At 33.0% G+C, this 21113-nt stretch overlaps 4 protein-coding genes across 4 annotated transcripts; all 4 read left to right on the top strand.

Annotated features, from left to right (window-relative positions):
- Positions 1 to 5979: 5979 nt before the first annotated feature.
- On the top strand, positions 5980 to 7335 carry LOC110111473 (uncharacterized protein At4g26485-like). Its single transcript, XM_020843374.2, has 4 exons — positions 5980 to 6166; positions 6592 to 6796; positions 6889 to 7160; positions 7259 to 7335. The coding sequence occupies exons 1-4, from the start codon at positions 5980 to 5982 to the stop codon at positions 7333 to 7335; spliced, it is 741 nt and encodes a 246-aa protein (XP_020699033.1).
- Positions 7336 to 11152: 3817 nt separating this feature from the next.
- On the top strand, positions 11153 to 11763 carry LOC110111472 (heavy metal-associated isoprenylated plant protein 41-like). Its single transcript, XM_020843373.1, has 2 exons — positions 11153 to 11376; positions 11469 to 11763. The coding sequence occupies exons 1-2, from the start codon at positions 11153 to 11155 to the stop codon at positions 11761 to 11763; spliced, it is 519 nt and encodes a 172-aa protein (XP_020699032.1).
- A 3345-nt stretch (positions 11764 to 15108) lies between these two features.
- Positions 15109 to 16432, top strand: LOC110111471 (uncharacterized protein At4g26485-like). Its single transcript, XM_020843372.1, has 3 exons — positions 15109 to 15289; positions 15837 to 16041; positions 16144 to 16432. The coding sequence occupies exons 1-3, from the start codon at positions 15109 to 15111 to the stop codon at positions 16430 to 16432; spliced, it is 675 nt and encodes a 224-aa protein (XP_020699031.1).
- Positions 16433 to 19660: 3228 nt separating this feature from the next.
- Positions 19661 to 20756, top strand: LOC110111470 (uncharacterized protein At4g26485-like). Its single transcript, XM_020843371.1, has 3 exons — positions 19661 to 19826; positions 20141 to 20345; positions 20426 to 20756. Exons 1-3 carry the CDS (start codon positions 19661 to 19663, stop codon positions 20754 to 20756), a joined length of 702 nt encoding a protein of 233 aa, XP_020699030.1.
- The last annotated feature ends 357 nt before the right edge of the window (positions 20757 to 21113 follow it).

Genomic DNA, 21113 nt, shown 5'->3' with positions numbered 1-21113 from the left:
GATCCCGGTGCGGCACCTACGACGAGGCGGGGTCGCTCATAAGTACCCCCGAGTGGGGGGAAATCAAAATTGCTTTTCAAATAAAAATGTTTTTTAAAACCCCATGCACGCCTTTAGTGCGCATGATGGGAGAAAAATAAAAAAACAACCGTCGCGGTATCTCACCAACACCAACCGTGCGCGTTTTTAGTGACATGGCGGGTAGGCGACCTCTTGATTTTTCCCCTAAACTGGGGAGACGTCGGGAGGCAGCCGAAATTTTGTCTGAAATACAGACAAGGACTTGGAACAAATTGGACTTGTGGACCTGATTCAATTGATCTAAATAAATATGAACTCAAGTCTAAAAAGAAGAAGAGCAAATAACTTGAAAGACAACGAAGCTTGAATTGAACTTGATTGATCTCACTTTGAACTTGAACCTGGACTCTACAAGACCACAGGGGACCTTGATTTGAACATGAGCTTGGACAATAGAACAAATGACTCTACTTGGGCTTGGACTCAAGCCAGAACTTGATGTTGAACTTAAAAGAAATATGGATAAAATCAAATCCTATGACATGATGTGATGTTCTTAAAAGATAACACAACTTATTTGCAAAAATGAATTGATAAGAGCTCTACCCATATACTATGGTCTCTTTTAGTGACAACAAAAGACCTACTACGCATACAACAATTCATTTACAAGAAGCTATAGAAATCTTATGAATATTTGTGGATGATCGTGGAAGACAATGAACCTACAACATTCGAACCATTGCAAGCAAACACACCAAGCTATAGAGGAGCTTTATTGCATATAAAGAGTTACCCACGGATGATAATAGAAGTGCGTGGTAATATACTCATGACTGAAGTATTGAAGGGAACACAAACAGATGTGACATACCACCTTCAAGCAAAACACAACACATCAATGAAATGAATAAGTCTATAAGGTTCATCATGGGAATCTTCCATAAATGTAATATCCAAACTACAAGTGGAAGGGATGACTCATGATGGTTATTAGGAATATGCCACGAATACATTGAATTCTCTCAAACTCGCCCACAATCAATCATGCAAGCAAATACAGTTCTCTCCCCACAAGTAGAAGGCTTCAATGATGCTGTCAAAGACCTATATATCATCAACAATAAATGCTACATACAAAAAAAAAATGTTGAGGAACAGTAGCAAATGTAAAAGCCTACGATCGGTTCTAGAAGACTTATATGTAAAGAGAGCTGACCACGAATAAAGGGACCATGTCTATAACAAATGCAACTCTCCGTACAAACAAAAGCAGGAGACTTGTTAGTGCACTACGATCCACCTGCAGAAAGAACCTAGTAGTGCACGACAATCCACCTGTACGAAGCAGCGAATATATCTATTCAAAAGTTGCTATGCCACGCCACCGAATCCGCAACATCAATGCAAGCGGACAGAACATATTTCTAAATATTTTCAAAATACTCCTGCACATGCACCGTAGTTTGTATACACATGTGTACAACAAAAGGCGTAAAAGCAATCAAGAACCCGCATGGGCCCCGACGAGCATATTATTAGTACACACGTGACATCTAGGGATGCTGCGAGGGTTATTAAATTTGAACCCGATCCTCCTAGGCACGTAAAAGGAGTAGACAGGGTATAAATACAAAATGCCCCCAAACACCCGCATGGGCCCCGACGAGCGTGTTATTGTTACACACGTGACGTCTAGGGATGCTGCGCTAGTTGACAAGTGAATTTAAGTTCGAAACCGATTCTTCTATATGGTTCAATAGAAGTCGACAGGGTTCGAACCAACAAACAAATATACGATTGTGGCGGCCGTCATATTTGTCTTAATACATTCATATTAGGCCTTCAAGGCCTATAATAATGAGAATTCACTATCAATGATATAAAGCCTATGAATTCCGATCCTCTATCGATAATTTGATAGAGTTGACAATATTTAATTAACAAAAAAGAAATGACCCCTAACACCCCGATGATGGCCGTGTTGAATATTTATCTCAACCGGAGGGGTTCACAAACATTTTTAAATGTCTCCCAAATATTCAAATGCCTATCAAAATTGAAAATACCTACAAAATATCAAAAATCCAAAAATCCACAAATCCTAAAATTCGAAAAAATATTTAAATTTGAAATTCAACCCATCAATCACTTAAAGCAAAATACATCCGCCCTCTGCAACATTTTGCCGAGATGGACAAATTAAAATTTACCTAAGCTCACAAAAGAGCCAAATGCCTAGTCAAAAATATTACTAGGATTCATTCTCAAACAGTATCATGCCGATAAGGATGTGGTACGTGTCCTCTGACCGGTGGTCTGCCGCCAAATGGCACCGTAGGATAAACGGTTATGACCCGGGCCCTCTGAACCGAGTTGTTTTGCCGCCAAATGGCACCACAAAATACCGGTTATGACCAGCTTCGTTACGCTCTTTAGTGGCATCAAATCCTTGAGATATGAATCAATATGATATGATCGATAGGGAACAAAGCCCTCTGTAAGCTAAGGTTGATTCAAATTTGTCCCCTTAGACAAACATTCACCCTAAGTCTATAAGGTACCCTTGGACGAAGCAACCCATGGCTGCCGACAAGGATCCTTCTGTCAGGTTGGGTTGACTACCTCCTCTGACTAAGCAGACCAGGGACCACAATGCCCCGGGATGACGAAACCATGGGATCTTAATCGGGTCTATCATCCATTCCCCCACCATATGCTTTAAGTGCAAGATGGTGCAATTTCTTTTTTTTTTTAAATATCAAATTTTCTAATCTCCAAATTTTCCAAACCCTTACAAATACCCAAATTCAAACACAATTTTCAAATCCAAATATATGTTGCTACTATATGTCAGATACCACATATTCTCTACGTATCTGATCGACTACTAGCCTTAATCGAAAGTTCTCTCTCATGATTGGGAGGTGTAATTAACTATAGGGGCTTGCGCCTATAGGAAACCAGAACTCAGATCATAAAATCCTCACAAAATAAGGGCGAAATCTCTGGGTAGTGTCTTATCTACAAACTCATATGCCTTCCAAAATTTACCTCGGAACTTATTCCGTTAATTACTCCTTCGCCGAATAAAAAAGAAAATCGGCAGGGAGGCTGGAGTCGAATTTTCAGAGCCCACAAGCTTCTTATCCATGAATAAACTTATCCCTATCATAAGGTTCCACTATTCTACATTCTTGTACTGAAAAAGCCCCCTCCTTAATAGTAGAATAGCCTATACAATTAGTGTTGTCATACATCAATGAAGACAATCACAATATGTCTAATGTGTGAATCAAAACAAGAATTCTTCTTTACAAAATTTAAAATATAGCCAAACTTTCTAGAACTTTGGTGGTGTATAAAGCAAATACCATCTAATGAAGATTATATACTATAAACAAGGATTGCATAAAATATAAGGTAGATACACTAGAATAAAAATGTTTAAATCCTTGTATTATTTACTTTTGCCAGCAATTTTTATTTTCTTATTTGTTTTGTTGCATGATATTACTTCCAATACCCAATAGAGATAGTCACATTAGATGATTTGGTCATATAAACTTTTTTGTGTTCACTTTTTAGTGATGTAAACTTTAGATCAAAATAAAAAATGAGTTAGCTTTAATTGGATTTAATTATAATTTAAGTAAATTATAGTAAATCTCAATCATTATTTAAGTGTAGAATGCTGGATAAAATGCTAGGCTGTGAAGTTGGAAGTTCTTGGTTCAATGCTCCACAGTCTATATATAACTTTTAAAACAATTTGTTATGGGTTGCGGGCCTGCATTGTTGCATCTTGTGGGGTTTTATTGGCTAGGAACAATTATTAGGTCAGGTGACCTGACGTAGCTCTACATTCAGACGTCAATAACATGTCGCCACGTGCTCTTACTCTTTACCATGCGACCCGACGACTTGACCTAGACCGGAACCCAGGATTGCTATGTTCGTGTATTGCTCGGTATTGTTCGGTATTGCTTGGTATTGCTAGTTATTGCTCGGTATTGCTAGGTATTGCTCGGTAATAATGAGAAATATCGCTTTATGAAGACCAGTATCGAGCAATACCTAGAAAAACTCTATATTGCTCGGTATTAGTAGCTAATGCTCGGTATTGGTCTTCACATAATGGTATTTCTCGTTATTGCCGAGCAAAATCGACCAATACCTAGCAATACCGAGCAATACCTAGCATACCGGGTCGTCATGGATTTAAAATACGCATGTGCGGCATACCCACTATTCGCCGGGTCGGGTCTGCGGTATTGTGCCTGCTACGTGGTGCTATATCATGGTGACCAAACGTAGAGCTACGTTAGGTCACCGGACCAAATAAAATTAAAGTCCATTGGCTAGTGGAGCATGCGCCCCCAAGGCCCCCACTATAGACTCGTCAGTGTTGGCTTCTGATGCAATTATATAATCCCAGGCAGATATAGTTGTGCCTACTTCTCAATTAAATATGTCTACCTCATTAGAAAAAAAAAAATTTATGTTTTGTCATCACTTATTATATCAAATAATTTTTAAAATTTTACACACAAAAGTTAATAAATTGTGATTTATCGGATTTATTAAATAAGTTAAATTACAATTGCAGCCTAAAAAACTCTTATAAACTGCATCATCTCTAATGGTTTTTTTTGGAACTGGGGTATTTACTCGCTGCCAGTCCAAAGGGAGCGCTTGGCAGCGTAACTAAAATTATTTTTCTATTAATAATTTCTCATTCTCAAGGCAAAATTAAGATTGAGAAATTATTGAAAAATTAATGGTTTGTTAGAAAACTCATTGTATTCAATGAAAATACAAATTACTTTTATGTCTTTAGTAAAAACACATAACAATGTTAGATTTTCACAAAAAAATGGAAATCTATTTTACATTTTTTTAAACAATATTTAATAATATTTTTTGTCTAATTACATGTTAAAAGTGCTCCTTTTTTTAAATTTAGTTGAAGAAATTTTAAGTGATATGTGCACAAATGCCACTAAAATTATTTTTTACTATAGAAATGATCAATCTTGAGAATCTAGGGAACTTATGTGAGAAGCGATTTTTGAAATTTAGATATGTAGCTTATTTTGGTCCGTTGGTTGGGAGTTTTAGCCATCAACCAAGAGGTCTTGAGTTCTAAGCTTACGAATTTGTTGTGTGAGAGTTTGCTTTAATTTTTCTCAGAAAAAATGTTTGCCTTAAATGAGCTAAAAGTCTAAAAAAAAGATATAAGTGTGAATTAGGCTTCCCTTGGGGAAATTTTATTAATTGTTTTTAAATAACTTTTTTAGTACACAAATTTTTAATTCAAACAATTTTTATGCTAAAAAGTTGCTTTAACATGTAATAAAAAAATTATCCCAAACGAAGCTTTAATCTCACTTTTAAAATAAAATAAAAATATAATTCATTATATAATAGTATTAACACATACTCAATAACTTAAGAAAATAAGATTAATTTAAATTTGATAAAAGTTCCTCTCACAAAATCGTCATTGTCTTCCGTACTCATGATTCCGGAATGTTGATTAACGATCCATAAAGTAATTAAGCAATATCTCAACTTCAGGCTGATTAAGCAGGCAGAAACTCACCTGAGCAATTCGTCAAATAGCTGGCCTGCATTGCTCTTCATGATCAAATACGGGCTACACAATCATCTCAAATCCGTTCCTAAGATCCCTTCTTTCGAAAATCAAAAGGAAGCCAAAAGCTCAGAACTCCAACTGTCAACCCCTTCCGCCGCTTCCATAAGGGAATTTCCAAAGAACCATTAATACAATCATTAATTACCTTCTGTCTACTTTATTACGTTAACCCCTCGAGATCTGGAAAGCCTCTTATGCGTCCCTTTGGAAGCAGTGTAAGTATGATATATACACGAAGACACGCCAGACCTGAAATGTGAGATTAGAGAAAAGAAAAACAGTGAACTTTTCTTCACCGAATGGGAGAAGCTGCGGCGGCGGTTTCATCGGAATCCGGTGAGGGGAAGAGGGAGATATGGATAAAGCATTACTCAAGCTCTCACAGAATACTTCTTGTAGGCGAAGGAGACTTCTCCTTCTCGGCCTGCCTTGCGAAGGCATTCGGTTCCGCCAAGAATATGATCGCGACTTCCTACGATAATTTAGGTGAGATAAAAAGTTATATCCAAACTCCGCACAATAACCTCTCATAGCTCAGTGGGCGTCTATATGATTGAGATAGAAAACGCAGCACTGACATAAAATAATTTTTTTGTTTGGGTAGAAACTAATAACAACGGTTCTCAATATTTTAATAAGATATTTAAGTACTGTTTGGTTAGTCCAGACAATTTCTGTGTTTGGTTTATAATGTAAAATAATTAGTTTGGTAGATTCCTTCATTTTAACTTATGAATATTTATAAATCAATATTAATTTACAATTTTAAAATCGCTAAAATTGAGGATATTTATTTTTCAGTCCTGTGAACTTGAATGAAACAAAATCAGTACTTTTTAAGACATAATTTTCATCCACAATCAACCAATTCAGCCTTCACAAAAAATATCTGATGCGCCTTTCCATATCAGATAAATTGCTGGAGAAGCATTTGACTGCTAGGAGTCACCTTGATGACCTTAAAGGCCTAGGATGCACATTATTACATGGAATTAATGTGAAAGACATGCATGAAGATAGCTTCTTGAAAGCACAACGGTTCGACCGAATCATCTTTAATTTTCCTCATGCAGGACATTATTCAGGGCTCCGTGAAATATATGATGAGGTCATTTTGTAAGTACATCACTGTCAGTTAACTTATGCTGATGTCTACTAATTGCTTTACCTTAAAATAATATGGAACTTCGATGTTGATATTTATTTAGGATGCACCAGAAGTTACTTAGTGATTTCTTTAGCAGTGCAAGATGCTTGCTAAATGAAAATGGTGAAATACATGTTAGTCATAGGAATGATTATCCTTATTATAAGTGGGACATTACAAGTTTAGCAAAAGAGAGAGGTATGTTCCTCAAGGACATGGTGAAGTTTCAGAAGGAAGATTATCCTGGTTATGAAAACAAGAGAGGAGGTGATATAATGAGCAACGAGACCTTTACTCTTGGAAATATGAGTTTCACTTTCAAGTTTTCCTTGAGTAAGGATTTAGAGGACAACTAAATTTTAAGGAAGGATTTTCATGATTTAATGATTTAGTTGCTATATTTCTTGGTTTGACTACTTTTTTTATGATAGCTTCAAAATTAGTTTCTCAAGCAATTATATGTCCTCCTAACTTCATTGTGTTTTTGGCCCCTATTGCTGTGAAGTGAACTAAATATTAAAGAAAAGTGATTCGAGTAAGTATTTGTTCTTACACTTTGTGTCAGGACTATGATGTTGCACTCTCTCATTAAAATAAAAAAAAATGATATTTAATAGTGTTATCTGTTATGCTTTTCTGACTATTCATATGATATATAAATATAAGGAAAGAATTACAAGTATAATGTGACCCACATAAATTAAGATAATTTCTTTCATATATAAGATTATTTGAGTATAACATTATATTTTGAGAATTCATAAAGGAAATATGAAGTAGTTCAAAATTTATTTTTTAAATGTAAGCTTTTTTTTTTTTTGGTTGTAGCATATTATTCATTGAGAATTCATAAAGTAAATATGCACTATTTAAAATATTTAATGCCATACAATCAAATTCTTCTTTATCGTAGAAGTTAGATAAAATAAAAAAAAATATATCTCTACTTTTAATCCAAGTTACATCATTGAAATTTAATTGACTTCATATGATATAATTTTAGAAGAAAACACTAAATATTTTGATAAATATTTTATTAGAAGAAAAAGATAGAATAATAAAATAAAAAAGGACTTTTTGTTTTCTCCTATTAATAAAAGGTAGCATTTGCCTTCCATATTTATTATTGCCATTTTAATCCTATGCAAAATTTAAGATTTTCTTATACTATATATGATTTATGTTTGGTATGGGCATACCAAGAGAGGAGCCATTGGATGAGTAATTAGCACTTTTGAAGCTCTTTACAAAATCTATTAATTCAAAATAAAAAAAAATAAATACATGAAAATGATTACTTAAACAATCGAACATAACACAAAGAACAATAGTGTATAAGTGAAGGCATAAGTAATTTATAAAAGATGAGCAATGCTAATATAAATAGTAAATAAATCATAAGTACAATGCATATAATGTTACTCAACAATTTTGGTAAAATAGACTTGAAAATTGATAATGCAAGCCAATAAATACAATAATATAGAAGTGATTACTCATGTAGATTATATAATAAGGCAAGTGGGTAATTACTTGAGAATTAACATCTAAACTACACAACTATGATAATCAAATAACTACAGTATGATTCGCAGGGGCTAGAGTGTTGTGGGCTTCAAAAATTTGCAACCTAGCATCTTCTTGGATCCCTTTTCTTTTTCTTCAGGTTGTCTAGGCAGATTAAGTTTTAAATAAGACACTACATAGAGATTTCACCCTCATTTTGCGAGAACTTTATGATCTGAGTTCAAATTTTCTATTTGTGCAAGCCTCTATAGTTAATTACTCTTATCGACAGCAAGAGAGAACTTTCGATTAAGGCTAGTTTTTTTTTTTTTAATTTACTTTTTTTTTCGATTAAGGCTAGTTGTTAAACAAATACATAGTATTTTGTATCGGGCATATAGTTGCAGTATGATTTTCTATTTAAATATTTAATATTTAAAATTAAAAATTTATCACCTTGCAATTAAAGTAATGGTGAGGGGAGGGATAGTGAGTCTGACCAATATCCTATGGTTTCGTCATTCCGGACCACCATCGTCTTTGGTCTACTTAGTCAAAAGAGGTAGTCGTCCCAACCTGAGATAAGGATCCTTATATGCAACAATGAGTTATTTCGTTCAGGGGTACCTTATAGACCTGTGGTGAATATTTGCAAAGTAATGATTTGTTAGAAAACTCATTGTATTCAATGAAAATACAAATTATTTTTGTCTCTAGTAAAAACACATAACAGATTTTTATATTCACTAAAAATGAAAATTAATTTTACATTTTTTTTGTTTTAAATTGTATTTTAATTATATTTTTTGTTTAATTACATGTTAAAAGTGCTTCTTTTTAATTTAGTTAAGGAAATTTTAAGTGATATGTGCACAAATGCCCCTAAAATTTTTTTTACTATAGAAATGATCAATCTAGAGAATCTAAGGAACTTATGTGAGAAGCGAATTTTGAAATTTAGATATGTAGCTCATCTTGGTTCATTGGTTGATAGTTTGGACCAACAACTAAGTGGTCTTGAATTTAAAGCTTACGATGTTGTGTGAGAGTTTGCCTTAATTTTTCTAAAAAAAAAAAGTTTGGCTTAATTGGGCTAAAAGCCAAAAAAAAGATGTAAGTGTGAATTAGGCTTCATTTGGGGCAACTTTATTAATACTATCTAAATCAGCTATTTAGTACAAAAAAATTTTTATGCTAAATAATTATTTTAAATGCAATAAAAAAAGTATCCTAAATGAAGCTTTAATCTCACTTTTAAAATAAAATAAAATTATAATTCATAATGTAATAGTATTAACACATACTCAATAACTTAAGAAAAATAAGATTAATTTAAAATTTGATAAAAGTTCCTATTAGAATATTGTCACTGTCATCCGTACTCATGTTCCGGAATGTGGATTAACGATCCATAAAGTAATTAAGCAATATCTAAACTTCAGCCTGATAAAGCAGGCAGAAACTCAGCTGAGCATTTCGTCAAATAGTTGGCATGCATTGCTCATCATGATCAAACACAGACTGCACATCCATCTCAAATCCGTTCCTAAGATCCCTTCTTTCGAAAACCAAAAGGATTGCCAAAAGCTCAGAACTCCAACTGTCAACGCCTTCCGCCGCTTACATAAGGAAATTTCAAAAGGATAACCATTAATACAAGCATTATTACCTTCTCTCTACTTTACTCCATTAACTCCTCGAGACCTGGAAAGCCTCTAATGCGTCTCTTTGGAAGCAGTGTAAGTATTGTATATACACGAAGACACACCAGACCTGAAATGTGAGATTAGAGAAGAAAAACAGAAAATTTCTTCACCCAATGGGAGAAGCGGCTGAGGGGGCAGTTTCGTTGGAATCCGGCGAGGAGAAGAAGGAGATATGGATAAAGCATTATTCAAGCTCTCACAGAATACTTCTTGTAGGCGAAGGAAACTTCTCCTTCTCGGCCTGCCTAGCGAAGGCATTCGGTTCTGCCAATAATATGATCGCGACTTCCTACGATAATTTTGGTGAGATGCCCGTCACTGCTGGATCACGATTAGCTTAAGGTGGAAATAGCTATTTAGACATTTCAAAAACTTTACTTTAGAAGAGCAAGAGCAAATACTTCTTAAGGAATTGTTTTAGGAAAGTTATATTTTTTTTCATAATGAATCAAACAAAAATTATTTAGTTGCAGACATGTAGGTCAGGAAAAAACCCTACGTGCGGAGTTCGGATTATTTTCTCTTTTTTAAAAATACGATGAATATAAGAGAGAAAATTTAAATATTTATATCGGAGCCCAAATAAACAATTACATCCGGATTCTGCACATAATAAGCTCTCGTAGGTCAGTGGATATTTATAAATGGGCAAATTATTGCATCCGGTCACTAGAAGTGGAAAATAAATTCGGGCATCCAATAAAAATTTGCCACGGCACCTATGCTTTTGACTACGCTTTTGACTTGCGCTTTAGTTACGTTTTGACTGAGATAGAAAACACAGCACTCACATAAAATAATTCTTTTCCTTGGTTATAAACTAATTATAATGGTTCTCAATATTTTAATAAAATATTTAAGTACGGTTTGGTTGGGTGAGACAATTTCTTTTTGTTTTTGGGTTTATGTAATGTAAAATAATTAGTTTAGTAGATTACTTCGTTTTAACTAATCAATAGTTAAAAATAAATATTAATTTACAATTTCAAAATCCCTAACATTGATGAATTTTATTTTTTCAGTCTTGTCAACTTGAATGAAACAGAATCAGTACTTTTTAAGACATAATTATCATCCACAATCAACCAAATCAACCCTCACTAAAAATGTTTGATGTGCCTTTCCATACCAGATAAATTGCTGGAGAAGTATTCGAGTGCTAGTATGTACCTTGATGAGCTTAAAATTCTAGGATGCACATTATTACATGGAATTGATGTGAAAGACATGCACGAAGATAGCTTTTTGAAAGCACAACGGTTCGACCGAATCATCTTTAATTTTCCTCATGCAGGACATTATGTAGGGCTCCATGAACATGATGACGAGCTCATTTTGTAAGTACATTACTGTCATTTAACTTATGTTGATGTCTACTCATCGCCTTACCTTAAAATAATATGGAAACTCGATGTTGATTATTTTTTAGGATGCACCAGAAGTTACTTTGTGATTTCTTTAGCAGTGCAAGATGCTTGTTAAGTGAAAATGGTGAAATACATGTTAGTCATAAGGATGGCCATCCTTTTTATAAGTGGGGCATTAGAGATTCAGCAAAGGAGAGAGGTCTGATCCTCAAGGAAATGGTGGAGTTTCAGAAGGAAGATTATCCTGGTTATGAGAACAAGAGAGGAGGTGATATAATGAGCAACTTGACCTTTCCTCTTGGAAATATGAGTTTCACTTTCAAGTTTTCCTTGAGCAAGCATTTAGAGGACAACTGAATTTTAAGGAAAATTTTTCATGATTTAGTGATTTAGTTGCTATATTTCTTGGTTTCACTACTTTTTTTATGATAGATTCAAAATTAGTTTCTCAAGCAATTATATGTCCTCCTAACTTTATTGAGTTTTTTGGCCCCTATTGCTGTGAAGTGGACTAAATATTAAAGAAAAGTGATTCGAGTAAGTACTTGTTCTAACACTTTGTGTCATGACTATGATATTGCACTCTCTCATTAAAATTAAAAAAAAAAAATTTGATATTTATTAGTGTTATCTGTTATGCTTTTTTGACTATTCATATGATATATAAATATAAGGAAAGAATTACAAGTAAAATGTGACCCACATAAATTAATATAATTTATTTCATATATAAAATTATTTGAGTATAACATTATATTTTGAGAATTCATAAAGTAAATATGAAATAGTTCAAAATTTATTTTTTAAATGTAAGCTTTTTTTTGGGGGTTGTAAAATATTATTCATTGAGAATTCATAAAGTAAATATGCACTATTTAAAACATTTAATGCCATACAATTAAATTCTTCTTTATCGTAAAAGTTTGATAAAATAAAAAAAAAATACCTCTACTTTTAATCCAAGTTACATCATTGAAATTTAATTGACTTCATATGATATCATTTTAGAAGAAAACACTAAATATTTTGATAAATATTTTATTAGAAGAAAAAGATAGAATAATAAAATAAAAATTGTCTTTTTGTTTTCTCCTATTAATAAAAGGTAGCATTTACCTTCCATATTTATTATTGCCATTTTAATCTTATGCAAAATTTATGATATTCTTATACTATATATGATTTATGTTTGGTATGGGCATACCAAGAGAGGAGCCATTAGATGAGTAATTAGCACTTTTGAAGCTCTTTACAAAATCTATTAATTGAAAATCAAAAAAATTAATACATGAAAATGATTACTTAAGCAATTGAACATAACAGAAAGAACAATAGTGTATAAGTGAAGGCATAAGTAATTTATAAAAGATGAGGAATGCTAATATAAATAGTAAATAAATCATAAGTACAATGCATATAATGTTTCTCAACAATTTTGATAAAATAGACTTGAAAATTGATAATGCAAGCCAATAAATACAATAATATAGAAGTGATTACTCATGTAGATTATATGATAAGGTAAGTGGGTAATTACTTGAGAATTAACATCTAAACTACACAACTATGATAATCAAATAACTACACAACTACATAAGGCATCGTTGCCTCTTGTATTCCTGCAGGTGGCCTTATATTGTGTTAAGTGTTGCCTGGGGTTATTATTACCATTAAAGGTGTTGGACTTCGAGACAAAATACCTTTTTTGTTGATTGAACTTTGTCGACTCTATAAACTTACCGACAGAGGGTCGAGCTTTTCGTTAACTTTGTACCTTTATTAATGATTTTTTTTTATAAGCTTTAAGGTCCTAATATGAACCTATTAAAATAAATATCTTGATTGACACCATGACCACACATTTGTTTGATAGTTCGAGCCATGCTGACTCCTATCTATCCACATAGAAGGAACGTGCTCGAACTCGGGTTTATTTATTGACTTGTGCAGCATCCTCAGACGTCACGTGTTTGAATACATCACGCTCTCCAGGGCCCATACAGGTGTATAGGGGGCATTTTTGGTAATTTTTTATTGAACGTTGTGGACTTTGTTTAATTGCTGACAGAGGACCAGGTTCGTTACCACTTTAGGTCAGTACTGGTAGATTTTTATTATTTATAGGCCTTAAAGGCCTAACATGAATATATTAAAATAGGTATCTCGGTTGATGTTGCAATCATATATTCGTTTGATAATTTTAGCAGTTTCAACTTCTATATACTCGCATAGAAGGATCGGGCTCAAACATAAATTTATCATTTGACCCGTGCAACATTTTCAGATGTCACATGTGTGCCCATGACACATTTGTTGGGGTCCATACGATTATTTAGGAGGTATTTTTGAATATTATAAGTGTATACACGTGATGTATTTGTGGCGGTATTTTGAAATATTTGACGGGTCTTCTACGACAGTTTGTAAAAGCTTGTGTTCGTCACAATTTTGTGTTGGCGTGTTGGCTTGTAAATAGCTGGTATTTGTTACCGCTTCTCTCTATTTACATCGTAGGTGGTATGTTGTGCACAATATAGATCTTCTACAGCGGGTCATATTGGTTTTCAAGTCGATACATATTAATCGGCGTCGCTTGTAGTCAGGTGAACCTACTTATTTGTATCTTGATACTGGGCAACATGGTTGAGTTGCATTCAACATTAATTTATCCATTCATGCTGGCTAACAAGCTTGTTATATCTGCTTGCATATCTTTTAATTTTAGTGGCAACCACTGCTTGTATCTTCAAGACACCTGATGTCGATTGCAAGAACATCATTGCTTTCACATCTTATCTACCATTGTTATCTACGGGTAGGCTGATGCACTCAAATTATCATTTATTTGAAGGGAAAAATTAAGGGCAAAGCCCATTTTTATTAATCAAGAAATAATTACATGTGCAAGAAGATTAAAAAGTTACTGAAAAAGAAAATACAAAAGGGGAGTACAAAATGAGAAAATCCAAAACTTGAGGCTCAACTCAGAGGAATGTGTAAACCATAATACACATCAAATTATTTTTCAATTAATAATTTCTCATTCTCAAGGAAAAATTAATATTGAGAAATTATTGAAGAATTAATGATTTGTTAGAAAACTCATTGTATTCAACGAAAATAAAAATTACTTTAATGTCTTAATATAAAATAAAAATATAATTCATAATATAATATTAACACATACTCAATAACTTAAGAAAAATAAGATCAATTTTAAATTTGATAAAAGTATTCCCAAAAAAAAAAATTGATAAAAGTTCCTATCAGAAAATCGTCATTGTTCTCCGTACTCCTGATTCCGGAATGTTGATTAACGATTCATAAAGTAATTAATCAATATGTCAAATTCAACCTGATAAAGCAGGCTGAAACTCACCTGAGCATTTCGTCAAATAGCTGGCCTGCGTTGCTTATCAAACACGGACTGCACATCCATCCCAAATCCGTTGCAAAGATCCCTTCTTTCGAAAAACAACTGCCAACCCTTCCGCTGCTTCCATAAGGGAGTTTACAAAGGATTACCATTAAAACGATCATTAATTACCTTCTCTCAGCTTTACTTCATTAAGCCCTCGAGATCTGGAAAGCCTCTAGTGCGTCTCTTTGGAAGCAGCATACGTATGGTATATACACGAAACCACACCAGACCTGAAATGCGAGTTTAGAAAAAAAGAAAAACAGTAAACTTTTCTTCACATAATGGAAGAAGCGGCGGCGGCGGCGGTTTCATCGGAATCCGGCGAGGGGAAGAGGGAGATTTGGATAAAGCATTACTCAAGCTCTCACAGAATACTTCTTGTAGGAGAAGGAGACTTCTCCTTCTCGGCCTGCCTAGCCAAGGCATTCGGTTCGGCAAATAATATGATCGCGACTTCCTACGGTAATTTAGGTGAGATTCCCGTCAGCGCTGGATCACGATTAGCTTATGGTGGAAATAGACAGCTATATATGTAGAAATTTCAAATTTTTTCCTTTAAAAGAGCTGATAACTTATCTTCTTTCATAATGATTCAAGCAAATATTATTTAGTTGCAGGCCTGTAGGTCAGTGGGCGTCTGGGATTCAGATAGAAAACATAGCACTGAGACAAAATAAGTTTTTTTGTTGGGTATAAACTAATTATAATGGTTCTCAAGATTTTAATAGGACGTTTTAAGTTCTGTTTGGTTGGTTGAGACAATTTATTTTTGTGTTTGGGTTTATATAATGTAAAATAAATAGTTTAGTTGATTACTTCATTTTAACTAATCATCAGTTAAAAATCAATATTAATTTACAATTTCAATATCCCTAACATTGAGGATTTTTATTTTTTCAGTCTTCTCAACTTGAATGAAACAAAATCAGTACTTTTAAGACATAATTTTCATCCCCAATCAATCAAATAAGCCCTCACTGAAAATGTCTGATGTGTTTGTCCATATCAGAGAAATTGTTGGAGAAGCATTCGACTGCTAGGATTCACCTTGATGAGCTTAAAAGACTAGGGTGCACATTGTTACATGGAATTAATGTGAAATACATTCATGAAGATAGCTTCTTGAAAGTCAAGCGGTTCGACCGAATCATCTTCAATTTTCCTCATGCAGGACATTATTTAGGGTTCGGTGAGAACAACGAAGAGCTCATTTTGTAAGTACATCAGTGTATATCTATCCGTTAATTAATTGTTGATGTCTACTATATGCCTTACCTTAAAATAATATGGAACTTCGATGCTGATTACTGTTTTAGGATGCACAAGAAGTTAGTTTGTAATTTCTTTAGTAGGGCAAGACGCTTGCTAAGTGAAAATGGTGAGATACATTTCACTCATAGGGATGATCATCCTTATGATAATTGGGAGATTAGAGGTTCAGCAAAGCAGAGAGGTCTACTCCTGAAGGAAATGGTGAAGTTTCATAAGGAAGATTATCCTGGTTATGAAAATAAGAGAGGAGGCGATATCAGGAGCAACGAAACATTTTCTCTTGGTGATGAGTGTTTCACTTCTAAGTTTTACTTGAACAAAACATGGATTTAGAGGACAACGAAATTTAATGATTTTTATGATTTTGTGACTTAGGTTTTATTTGGGATGACTTTTCAGTTAATGCTTAAAGTAATTTTTAGTAAAAAAAAAGGTAAATCTTTTTTACTAAAAAAATAGCTATAAAAATAGTAAAAAAGCTATCCCAAATTAAATCTTAGTTGCTATATTTCTTGGTTTGACTTTCTTTGTTATTGCTTCAAATTTAATTTCTCAAGCAATTATGTTTCCTCCTTATGTTTTTGCCCCCTATAGTTGCCTAGTGTACTAAATACTAAAGAAAAGTGATTCACTTGCTCATGACTATATGATGTTGCACTCTATTTCTATATGATGTTGTACTCTATTTAATAGAGTGTTATGCTTTTGTGGCTATTCATATGATATATAAGCATAAGAAGTACATGTATTAATGTGACTAACATATTAATAAAATTGATTATTTGAGGAGTTTAACTCTATATATTGAGATTCATAAAGTAAATATGCAATACTTCAAAATCTATTTTGAATGTAAGATTGTTTGGGTTGTATAACATTATAAATTGAGAATTCATAATGTAAACATACAACTATTTTAAAAATATAATGCAATGCAATTATAATCTTCTCTGTCGTAGAAGTTTGATAACTCACAATTAAAAAATATCTCTATACTTAATCCAAGTTAAATCGTTGAAAAGACTAAAATATTTTGATAAATTTTGTATTAGAATAGAAAGATAGAATAATAAAATCTAAAAAGTGGACCATTTTTGTTTTCTCCAATTAATAAAAGGTATATATATGACTTTCCTATACTATATATGAGTTATGTTTGGTATGGACATAGCAAGAGAGGAGTCAAATTAGATGTGCAATTAGCACTTTTGAATCTCCTTACATATTATATCAAAAAAAAAAAAAAACATGAAAATGAATACTTAAAACACTAAAAAATGACACAATGAACAACAGTGTACAAGCGAAGGCATAAGTAATTTATAAGAGTAAATAAACCTTAAGCACAATGCATATATAATGCTACAAAACAGTATTGGTATAATAAACTTCTAAATTAATAATGCAAGGCAAAAAAATAGAATAATAGAAGTGACCAATGATGTAGATTATATGATAAGCGGTTATTTACTTGAGAATTAATCTCTAATTAATCTGCACAATCATGTTAATAAAATAATTAAGTACAAACACAAATTTTTGAACAAAAAATAACGATCTAAGCTTGTATAATGTTTGAAGCTACGGAACTTAAAAGCACAACTAGTATGTATTATTCTACATAAAGTCAAGATCGAGATTGTCGTTCAAGATGCACCAAACATAATTTAAGCATTATGATTGAGTAAATAAGTAAGAAATGCAAACTGATCTACATGATGAGCAGAATATAATTAGTTTTATGTGATTTGACACTTAATAGCTTCCCATCTATGTATAAGCTTTTACCTCACGCATATAAGCAGAAAATGTGCAAATTTTGTCACCCTCATAAGAAGTAAATGTATAGATTTTGTCAATCGATAAACTTATTTTATAAAATAAGTTTCAAAATTTTACAAATAATTTTCAAAATCTTACATGAGAAAATTTAATAAATTTGAATTTATTAGTTTTATCAAATCAGTTAAATCCTACTTGCATTGCAAAAAACTCTTATAATCCCACATCTCTAATGTGACCAAATAAAATCTACACTCAATTTTTTTAAATAATAATTTCCCATTCTCAATGCAAAATTAAGATTGAGAAATTATTGAAAAATTAATGGTTAGTTGGAAAAAGCAATGTATTCACTGAAAAATACAAATTAGTTTCATGTCTTAAGTAAAAACAGAGAATTAATTTGTATTTTCACTAAAATTTGAAATTAATTTTTCTTTTTTGTTCCTTTTTAACTATATTCTTTAAGTATAATTTTTGCTTAATAACATGTTAAAAGTGTTAGAAAACTTAATGTCAATTCAACACAAGTTTTTAAAATTCGATAACAGATGTTTGATTTGAGATAAGTATATAAAATATAGAATTGATTAAACAAAAATATGAAATCTATTCATAAATAAATTATCTCTACTCAAGCGGCCCAACGAGATGGTTCCAATGAGCCCAAGATCACTAAATTTTGGCTTCGTTAGGGCACTTAAATGTTGAATAAATGATTTATGATCATCAAGTGAATCAATATCGATTGTACGATATAATATTTTGAATTCTTGTTTAAAATATCAAAATTCTCAAGCAAAAAAACTTTATAAATAAAACCTAATTCTTCACATGAGAGAGGAGGGAATAAGAGACAGGAGAGAGAGCTCTCTTGTATTTTTCAGCATCACGGTCGATGACTACCACCAGTTATTTCTACCAACAACCACTTTCGACATAGAGGATCAACATCAAAGATCTCTACTATGTTCGAAATACTGACAAGATTTAACTCTGCCATTGAGTATAGCTATTCGCCTGTTGACACTTATCCTCCATAATCTCTATTGGAGAAATCAAACCTTGTTATTGTGTAGATTATTTCTCGCTGTATACTTTAATTTTTGTAATCTCTATCAGGGAAAATAAGTTGTATGTTTAATCCCTATCTTCTTCAAAGTGAATAAATGATGATTCTTGTTCACTTATTACATAGTGACTCTATCAACTGAATCATGCTCCATTACTTTTTCTCTTTCTAAATTTTTTACATTAAACATTTTTAATCTTACTCTTTTTATCTTTACATGCTAATTTTTTTAAATAATACTAAGATATAAAACACACATTTTACCCAATTAAATTTTCTAGCACTCCACTTTAGCCCAGCCTAATAAAGCAGCCGAAAATTCACCAGAACATTTTGTGAAACAGCTAGCCTGCAATCCTCATCATGATGAAACACGGACTGCATCTCCATCACGAATTCGTTCCAAGGATCCCTTCTTTCGAAAACTAAAAAGGAGGCGAAACGCTCAGAACTCCAACTGTCAATCCCTTCCGCTGGTTCCATAAGGCAGTAGAACCATTAATACAATCATTAATTACCAACCTCTCTACTTTACTCCATTAACTCCTCGAGAGCAGCAAAAAGCCTCTAATATTGCGCCTCTTTGGAATCAACATAAGCATGGCATATACGCGAAGGTCCCCCCAAAAAGATATACGTGAAGCTCTCAGTCCAGACCTGAAATGGAAGATTAGAGAAAAGAAAAACAGAGAGCTTTTCATCACCGAATGGGAGAAGCGTCCTGCGAGGGGCAAAAGGAGATATGGATAATGCATTACTCAAGCTCTCACAGGATACTTCTTGTAGGCGAAGGAGACTTCTCCTTCTCGGCCTGCCTAGCCAAGACATTCGGTTCTGCCAAGAATATGATCGCAACTTCCTACGATAATTTAGGTGAGATGCCCGTCAGCGCTGATAGCTATGTAGACATTTCAAATTATTTCCTTTACAAGAGCAGATAACTTCTTAAGAAATTGTTTTAGGAAAAAAATTATCTTCTTTCATAATGATTCAAACAAAGATTATTTAGTTGCATTTAGGCCTGTAGGTCATTGGGCGTCTGAGATTCAGATAGAAAACATATCTCTAACACAAATAAATCTGTTTAGTTGTGTACGTTTAGGGCGTTTAGGACATAAGTGCTGTGGATTTGAATGTATTAAATTCAGTACTTTTTAGGATATAAGTTTGATGTGCCTTTCCATCAGGTAAATTGCTGGAGAAGCATTGGAGTGCTAGGATTCACCTTGATGAGCTTAAAAGACTAGGGTGCACATTATTACATGAAATTAACGTGAAAGACATGCATGAAGATGACTTCTTGAAAGCCAAGCGATTCGATCGAATCATCTTCAATTTTCCTCATTCAGGGCATGAAATTGGGCTGCACGAAAGAGATGAAGAGCTCATTTTGTATGTTATGTAAATTTATGATATACTTTTTTTTTCCATTTGTTTTGATTATTTGCTTCAATTAATAATTTGAAATGCAGGAGACACAGGGAGTTATTGCGTGATTTCTTTAGCAGTGCAAGATGCTTATTGAGTAAAAATGGCGAGATACATGTAAGTCATAGGGATGATGAACCTTACACTCAGTGGAGGATTAGAAGTTCAGCAAATAAGAGAGGATTGATTCTAAAGGAGATGGTGGAGTTTCAGAAGGAAGATTACCCCGGTTATCATAACAAGAGGGGAGGTGATATAAAGAGTAACAAGACCTTTCCTCTTGGAGATAGAAGTTTCACTTTCAAGTTTTCCTTGAACAAGGATTTAGAGGACTACAAAATTTTAAGGAAGAATTTTAATGATTTGATGATCTAGTTGATATATTTCTTGGCTTGACTTTCTTTATTAAGTCTAAGTTGAGTTAAATTAAGGGGAGGCTACTCATAGAAAGTATGTGTTTGACTTCTATGAGTGGTTGCTTTATCTATTATATAGCTTCAAAATTTTTCGAGCAATTATTGCCCTCTTAAGTTTCTTGAGTTTTTGGATCCTACAACTGCTAAGCTAACTAAATACTGAAGAAAGATTGTTCAACTAGACACTTGTGCATGACTATGATGTTGCACTCTCCCCCATAAAATTAGGAAAATATTGATATTTCATAAAGTTATATGCTTTTGTGGCTGTTCATATGATATGTAAATAAAAAAAATAGAGTTACTTGTATTAATG

Source organism: Dendrobium catenatum, unplaced genomic scaffold (assembly GCF_001605985.2).
Source record: "Dendrobium catenatum unplaced genomic scaffold, ASM160598v2 fragScaff_scaffold_621, whole genome shotgun sequence".
Taxonomy (NCBI): Eukaryota; Viridiplantae; Streptophyta; class Magnoliopsida; order Asparagales; family Orchidaceae; genus Dendrobium; species Dendrobium catenatum.
Note: the sequence above shows the minus strand (reverse complement) of the source record. Positions and strands in the feature narration are given on the sequence as shown.

Bases quoted from the DNA above. Each gene is read 5' to 3' on its own strand.
- LOC110111473 (XM_020843374.2), top strand. From the start codon at position 5,980: ATGGGAGAAGCTGCGGCGGCGGTTTCATCGGAATCCGGTGAGGGGAAG. The intron at 6,167-6,591 runs GTGAGATAAAAA...TTTCCATATCAG, and splicing joins GACTTCCTACGATAATTTAG to ATAAATTGCTGGAGAAGCAT. The intron at 6,797-6,888 runs GTAAGTACATCA...ATATTTATTTAG, and splicing joins ATATATGATGAGGTCATTTT to GATGCACCAGAAGTTACTTA.
- LOC110111472 (XM_020843373.1), top strand. From the start codon at position 11,153: ATGTGCCTTTCCATACCAGATAAATTGCTGGAGAAGTATTCGAGTGCT. The intron at 11,377-11,468 runs GTAAGTACATTA...ATTATTTTTTAG, and splicing joins CATGATGACGAGCTCATTTT to GATGCACCAGAAGTTACTTT.
- LOC110111471 (XM_020843372.1), top strand. From the start codon at position 15,109: ATGGAAGAAGCGGCGGCGGCGGCGGTTTCATCGGAATCCGGCGAGGGG. The intron at 15,290-15,836 runs GTAATTTAGGTG...TGTCCATATCAG, and splicing joins TATGATCGCGACTTCCTACG to AGAAATTGTTGGAGAAGCAT. The intron at 16,042-16,143 runs GTAAGTACATCA...TTACTGTTTTAG, and splicing joins AACAACGAAGAGCTCATTTT to GATGCACAAGAAGTTAGTTT.
- LOC110111470 (XM_020843371.1), top strand. From the start codon at position 19,661: ATGGGAGAAGCGTCCTGCGAGGGGCAAAAGGAGATATGGATAATGCAT. The intron at 19,827-20,140 runs GTGAGATGCCCG...CCTTTCCATCAG, and splicing joins AACTTCCTACGATAATTTAG to GTAAATTGCTGGAGAAGCAT. The intron at 20,346-20,425 runs GTATGTTATGTA...TTTGAAATGCAG, and splicing joins AGAGATGAAGAGCTCATTTT to GAGACACAGGGAGTTATTGC.